Source organism: Amaranthus tricolor, chromosome 7 (assembly GCF_026212465.1).
Source record: "Amaranthus tricolor cultivar Red isolate AtriRed21 chromosome 7, ASM2621246v1, whole genome shotgun sequence".
NCBI lineage: Eukaryota > Viridiplantae > Streptophyta > Magnoliopsida > Caryophyllales > Amaranthaceae > Amaranthus > Amaranthus tricolor.
In genome coordinates this window covers 12,721,953-12,730,157 of record NC_080053.1, presented here as the reverse complement: position 1 = coordinate 12,730,157, position 8,205 = coordinate 12,721,953, and the positions used below count along the sequence as shown (strand labels likewise).

The 8,205-nt window shown below is 25.3% G+C and overlaps 1 protein-coding gene across 1 annotated transcript; it reads right to left on the bottom strand.

Moving 5' to 3' along the window:
- Positions 1–2,067: 2,067 nt before the first annotated feature.
- LOC130818504 (uncharacterized) lies at positions 2,068–6,384 on the bottom strand. The gene is made up of 4 exons (XM_057684676.1): positions 6,200–6,384; positions 5,519–5,592; positions 3,390–4,737; positions 2,068–2,805 (listed from the first exon to the last, which is right to left on the bottom strand). The coding sequence occupies exons 1-4, from the start codon at positions 6,357–6,359 to the stop codon at positions 2,186–2,188; spliced, it is 2,202 nt and encodes a 733-aa protein (XP_057540659.1). The 5' UTR covers positions 6,360–6,384; the 3' UTR covers positions 2,068–2,185.
- Positions 6,385–8,205: the final 1,821 nt, after the last annotated feature.

Sequence of the window (8,205 nt, the reverse complement as noted above, 5' to 3'; positions counted from 1 at the left end):
TATATATATATATATATATATATATATATATATATATATATATATATATATATATATATATATATATATATATGTATATATATATATGTATATATGTATATATATATGTATATATGTATATATATATGTATATATGTATATATATATATGTATATATGTATATATATATATGTATATATATATATATATATATATATATATATATATATATATATATATATATATATATGTATATATATATATATATATATATATATATATATATATATATATATATATATATATATATATATATATATATATATATATATATATATATATATATATATGTATATATATACATATATATATGTATATATATACATATATATATGTATATATATACATATATATATGTATATATACATATATATATGTATATATACATATATATATGTATATATATATATATATATATATATATGTATATATATATATATATATATATATATATGTATATATATATATATGTATATATATATATATATATATATATATGTATATATATATATATATATGTATATATATATATATATGTATATATATATATATATATATATATATATATATATATATATATATATATATACACACACACAAACACACATCCTTGTGGTCGTTTTATTTATTAGAGCGAAAGATAAAAGTGACCTCTTAAACTTAAAGCATAATAAATGATATAATACTTTAATTTTTTTATTTTGATATTTGAACTACTTTATAATAAAACATTAATAACTTATATTACATATAAAAAATATAAATTATATCTAAAATTAATTCAAATTGATATGGATCTTGAACACGAAATAAAATTTTCACTCATTTTTTAGTGAGGTCATCTCATCGTGAGACGATTTCAATTGGGTCAGCCCAAATAATTTTTTTCTAAAAAAACTATTTTCTAGACAAGTGTGAATTCAGAATTCATTTTTTTTATATGTTTTTATGCTATTGAACTTTTTGTATGGATCCGTCTCACGGTTAGATGGTCTGATGCAAGAGGGGCTGAAAAATTTTTGGACCCTAAAAAATTTTCCTTGATAATCGGCGTCCATGTTAATCCTTTAACAATCATACAATTCTAATAAAAAGATTGTAAAATTTCACATGACATTCTTATAGCGACTTGCCACATAAAATAGAACTATTGGTGAATTAAATAATAGTGTAGAAACAAGTGCAATGCACGGTTTTTTTTATCATCAACGTATATAAATACATGATATTAAAAAATAGAGCCAAAGATATTATGCAGTAGAAACACCTAGTCTAATAGTTATATCTCTAAAATAACTCTGTAATTTTGGAAATTGATGACAATATATTATGCAGTATATTATATTCTCTAATTTACTTAATTTAACTATAATAAATGCTAGTCAGAGATACTTTAATGGTAAAAATATTGGTCAAGATTAAATATTATGTCATTTTTCTTCTAATAAATAAATTTCACTTGGCAAACTCTCTTTAGTTGTGATACTTGAAAATTTCCAAGCTTTTTATTAGTATAATAATGTATGATAGCATGTAATATTTTTTGAGTTGTATAGCGTTGAAAAATGTGCTTTTCTAAATAATTCTTCCCAAATTTAACATCACTATATTCCGTAATATGAGTAGTATATTAGAATAAGATATTTTTAAAAATTTTCTTGAAATACAATATTTTTGAATTTAAGAGCTACATAAGATTTTCAATTAAAATTTCTTAGAATATACATTTGCTTTTTATGTTAATTATTTGCTAATTAATAAAGTTTATTCATCAAAATTTAAATTTCTAAAATATTTTATTAAAAAACAAAAGATACGATAATCAAAAATTATTTTGACTATGACAAAGAATCATTAAGATAATTTGTCGGAAGATTCACAAATTTGCCTTAAAAAATGAGAACTTAATTAATGGGGTACATATTAACAACCTAATTTTTTCATTAATTGCACAATATATTTTAAAATTCTCTATCTATTTTATAAGAATATATTATGCTAATACTGATAACATGTAATTGCGTCTCTATTTAAATGTAAATTTATGTTTAGTATATATTAACAATTTTGTGTATTGCACGAATTTTTATACTAGTGTACTAATTAATAATATACGAATACATATAGTTCGAAAAGGGAAGTTTAATTATGAAGAAAATTCAATCAAAAGATCATCAAAAATCAAATCAGCAAGATGTAGTCCAACACATTCAGCATCAAGTTGAAGATTCATCCATCCATCATCCTTATCAAAATCAGGAGTTGTAATGTAATTCAAGGAAGAATGAAGGTGGGGATGAATAGAGCAACATATATACCAATAAATATACTTCCATACCTCCTCAAGAACATGGTATCCTTTAGGCATCAATTGTATTCGTGAGCATGAGCACAAGGGTGTAGACCAGTATGATACATACCTTTCGTAAATTAATAATAATGCCTCATTTATCATATCAAATAAAAGTAAATGATTATTATTATTATTATTATTATTATTATTATTATTATTATTATTATTATTATTATTATTATTAAATGAAGTTTCTGACTCAAGCTGAACAAACATGGAGGGATCCAATGGTTGTTCTAAGGAGTACCACGTTCCAATAACTTTGGTTCCTAGATAGCCTGATTGAGTTAGGATGTCTTCAACATATTTAAATTCTTCTCTTTTATGGTCATCAACTGATATATATTTATGCTGTGTTGGGATCTTTTCTCCATCTGTGGATAATTCTTGTAATTGTGTTGATTCATAATCTGCTCAAAATATATACCATTTGTAAATTAATAAGCTTTGTTGCACTACTACAAATTATCACTTGTATTACAGTTGTAGTCGTGGCACATGTATGAATATCCCCTCACTCTGTTACCAGGCATGGAAATTCAAGATACCGTCGCATAAGTGATTGATCATGGTGTAGAGTCTAGAAATTTCATGTAGTAATTTGGAGTTTTCAATTTTTCATGTGGTAAGGCAAAAGGTTAAGTACTTTGTTAAATTAAGTACTCATCTCAAAAAAATTCGAAATATGTGCCTCATAAGGATGATCGCGACGTTTATTTTTAGGAAATAATGTAAATTCAACAAAAATCTTAACCTTTTGCCTACCAAATGAAAAAGTAATTAGAAGTTAATTTGGGTCACTATGCGAATTAAAAAATGTTTACCCACCAAGTCGAAAACCTAAAAACTTGGGGTCGGATGTACGCAACCTGATCATTGTTAATGATAAAACTGACAAAAGGTTATTTCCAATTGACCCATAGTAGCTAATGTTATATGCAATTTTACGCAATAAGAAATGCACATAATTTAATATTTTATATTACTTTAGTCTATTATAATATGTTACCTTCTAAAGATGATCCTTTAAATTCATCGGAGTTTTTTTCCGAAAATGAACCGAGGATCGTGAAAATAGGTTGCACGACGTCGACGATCATGTTGTCATTTTGTTGTAACATCTTATTTTCTTCATCTTTGTCTAATGAGGATGATAATGTTTCTTCACTAGTGTTGCTTTCACAATCTTCTAAATTTATACATTCAAACTCTTGGGTTGTATGAAATTCTTTTGTGGTATCGACTAAGATATCCTCGTCATTTTCCACTTTTTTACTACTCAAACTTGTTAATAACCTCCTATTGGGTGTTCTCGAAAAAACATTATCATGGTAATCATCGAGTGGGTGGTTTAAAAATACTTGAAGATCTGGAGATGAAAACATTCTTTCAAACCGCTTTTTGTTAGTCATTGGATCATCCATAACTTTCGAATTTGATTTTTCAAAAGTATCTATTTGAGCTTCTCTACTCAAACTAGCTGTCTGAAATAACTGACAATACTTTTCAATAGACCCATCAAGAGATGTCGATCTTCTTTTTAAAATCTTTTTATTCTTTTGAGAAATCAATGGATCAGTTTCATTTATATCAAGACACAAACTTTCTTTATTACCACCATCATCCGAAATTTTAATTTTGCATCCATAAGGAACTTTATGAAGAACTGCATCCATAGCAATCCTCTGTCTCTCCTTTTTATTCTCCTTGATCAAATTTTTAATCTTATGTCTTAAATCTTTAAATCTCCTACCAACAAACTGACTAGTACGTCGAGAATCAATACTTTCTTCAGGTATCATCAGCTTAAATAAACTAATCGAGGAAGATTGATTAGCATTTAAAAGCTCTTGAGAGGGAAATGATGAAGATTTTGTTAAAGATTTAGTGTTGTAACAACTTGTAGCAAGTTTAGTCAACAAAGAATCTCTTGAACAAGGTGATGGATCATCTAAACTTGTACTAACAACATTCATAAACTCCTTAGAGTGATGAAATGACCAACTCTTTCTTCTCCTACATTTATTATATAAATAATGATTGATGGATAAATTTGCATGATCTTGAAGCACTAGTTTTGTGTCATCAAATTGTTCTAAGGTTGCACTTTTTATGTCTTGCTCAGAAATTTCATTGTTCTCTAATACTGAATCAGTTGGACATGTAGAGCTTCTTCTATGCCTACCCTTTCTTTTTGTAACTCCTTTTACAATACTTTTCTTTATTCTTGCTATTCGAGAGCTTTTTGGGCTTATAGGCACTGACCAAAATCCCTTCGATTTTGGACTCCAAGCTAGCCCTAAATTATTTGATGCATTATTCTCTTCCAATTTTTTTGCTTCTAACTGCAAATTGCAAATAACTTATTTTAATAAATATATATGAGACCGTTTCATCATGAGACACGCCCTTATAATTAGTTAATTTTTTTTATTTAATCATTTTAAAAAGTCAATCTTCTGAGAGATGTTTCTCAGGCTCAGTCCATTAAACCTTAATGCGTACTAGAGATGGTCTGATTCAATTAGAGATGAGAGATCATCTCTCACAAGAATTTGTGCTTTAAAAATTATATGTGATCACTTTAAGGTTATTAATGATCACTTTAATGACCTCTTTGATATATGTTTTACGGAATGAATTAAAGCATTTATGTTTGGTATAAAAAAATTTAACTCATTTTATTTCTTGGGGTTAACCATTACTCTTGTTAAATTTTCCTCATCATCTAAGAGTAAAAAAATGAAAGAGAAATCACTTTAGTATTTCTCTAACTATATTAATGAAAAACAACAAATAAGTTTAATACTTAGTAATATTATTATTTTTTATTTAATCCTTTACCTTTCATTTCTTTATCATCCATATCAAACGCCCCCTAAAACTATTAAAAATGATCGCTTTAAAACTACATGTAATTATTTTAACTAGAATTATAACTAATCACTTTAAGATAATAAGTGTACATTAAGTCAGTTCAACAGAATTGATCGATCGTCTCATTTAAAAATTTGTGACTTGAAGTTTTTTTTTTTATCATTAGTTATGACGACTTAGAAAAATTATCTAACAATGTAACTAAGGATATACTAATAAAATAATGAAGTTATTGTGATTCGTACATACTTGGGAATTCATAACTTCATTTCTTATGCATTTGTCCTTCTCGCAAACAAGCAAATTTGAGTCATCTTCTGTATCTCAAATAATATAATTACGAAGTGAACAATCTAGGAAAACTAAAAATATGTTGTACACCTACTCTACATTTTAAAATTATAGAAGTATTTAATATGAGACCGTCTCACTATAAGACGGATTTATATATTCAATCTAATTTATATTAATCACTTTAAAATTATAAGTAATCACCTTAAAACTATAAAAATTGATTTTAAAATTACACTAATTCTTAAATGAGACAGTCTCACGGTGAGATTATCCCTATTGGATTGGCTTAATATATATTTTTTGTCTTAAAATGATTACTTATAACGTTAAAGTGATTACTTATAATTTTAATATAATCATTTTTTTATAGTGTTAGAGTAATTACTCATAACCTTAAAACAATTACTTATGATCTTAAAGTAATTAATTGAAGAAATGAGTTATTATGGACCCGTCTCATGGTAAGAGGGTCTCATACAAGACAAATTGTTAAAATTATAAAAAATAAACACTTTAAAATATAAGTGATTATTTAAGGTTATTCTAAATCGCTTTAGTATGAGATTATTAGAAAATAATTAAACTATTTGAATTAGATTATTGTTAAATACCAATTAATTGAAAATGATGTGTTACCTGAAGAGAATGTAAGATGATGGGCATGGTGTTTTTTATGTGGTATGACTTTATTGACATAATGCCAACGGTGATAATCAAGGACATTGAACATACGCCCCCATTTGAAGTTATTTACACCATCATTATTTGATTGTCGACTTTGCCTATGTTTTCCCATTTTCTTCTTTTTATATGTAAATTAAATCTGCAAACAAAATTAATTTTTTTAATAGATTTGTGCAAATGATCAAACAATATATCAGAATTGGTATCAAGAATCTAATATAATGAAAAAATTTACAATTACGTAACCATAATTAATTTCCTTTCGCGTCAAAATAACGGAAAAGATCAATATAATTAACAAATTTTTTTTTATTTGTGATTTCATATGATATATTATATTATTTGTAAATATTAAATTGATCATCTACTTTATTATATTTTTTTCATATAAAAAAATATTATACTTTTTTTGGAAATATAATTAAAATTATAAAGTGAAAACACACATATCAAAAATAACAAAAGGAGAATTTCTTACCAATAATTGAAATTGATTGATATGCAAACTAGTCTTTTAGGCTTATAGAAACGCACGTGCAAATTATTTCATGAATTTGTAATTGTAGAACAAAAATTTTTTAAATGATATAATTTCGATAAAAAATTCTTCTTTTGAATTACTTTTTTCCGTAATTTTCTCCCTCTTATCCAATTTAGTGATTTTAATTATTGATACAACTCAAAAACTATGATTAATAATATTATGTTCAACAAAATATAATATGAAAATTCAATAACTAAAATAATTTGAAGTAGCCATTTAATATCTACGTTATATAAATATATTTTATATAAGGTTAATGTAGTATATGTTATGGCTATTTGTTAAAAATAATATATCTTGTAGTTAAATAAAAAGCTAAATACCCTAGCATTCTTGGACACTTTGGAGTATCAAACACAAGTGGTCCTTCGTTATTCTGGAGAAACGGTTTCTTTGAAAGATTATCTCTTTTGTCTATATTTTATTAGAAAAAAAAAATTAAAAACACACGCTTATTATTTTCCGTCATCTTCTTTAGCAAATCAAAGCATTAATGACTTTTATCCTTATTGTATATTTGTACATCAAACATTTATGGCTATCTTCCTTCCTCTCCAAAACTTTCATCATTAAATTAAAAAAATAAATAAGAGTTTAGTATGGTGTAGATGTATAATTTAATGTTAAGTAAGAGTTTATCGTATGTAAATTATGTATTAATGAAATATAAAGTAGGAGTTTTTAGAATGTAAATTATGTATTAATGAAATATAAAGTAGGAGTTTTTAGTATGTATAGTAGGGGTTTGTGATAAGCAACATAAAGGGTTTTTAGTATGTTAAATAATGTTTTTATATCTAAAGTAGGTATTTTCAATAGGTGTTTTATAGTATCATGTTAGGAGTTTTTTGTTTCTTCTCTTTGCAAGATAATAAGTAAACATTTTAACTATTTATACTATGGGTGTAAATCCACAATGGCGCCGCACTCTTTATTATTTATTTCTTTATGACTTTTTTTAAAATTTTCAATGGGTAAATAAATGGGTTAAATATGGGTCGACCTGACCTGAATGACCCATTTAATAAATGGGTTAAACATGTTTTTTTCAGGTTTAAAAATTCAACCTAAACCTAACCCATTTAATAAACAGATCAGGTCGGGTTGACCCATTTAATTAATTGGGTCAAAAATCTAAACCCAAACCCGCTAATTTCGGGTCGGTTTCAAATCAGGTTGGCAGGTCGGGTCAGCTTTTGCCAGCCCTAATTTATAGTAGGTGTTCTATAGTAACAAAGTTATAGTTTTCAAATCTAAAAGTAGTTATTTTAAGAATATAAAATAGGTACTTTAAGATAAATAAGTAGGTGTTTAAGATACAAGGTTACATAGTATTTTTTTCATATGAATAATAAAAATATTAATATCTATTATCCGCTACGACTCATCAAAATACCCACTTTTATTGATAAAA

Bases quoted from the DNA above. Each gene is read 5' to 3' on its own strand.
- LOC130818504 (XM_057684676.1), bottom strand. From the start codon at position 6,359: ATGGGAAAACATAGGCAAAGTCGACAATCAAATAATGATGGTGTAAAT. The intron at 5,593-6,199 runs GTAACACATCAT...ATATTATTTGAG, and splicing joins TCATCTTACATTCTCTTCAG to ATACAGAAGATGACTCAAAT. The intron at 2,806-3,389 runs AATAGACTAAAG...ATATATTTTGAG, and splicing joins TTTAGAAGGTAACATATTAT to CAGATTATGAATCAACACAA.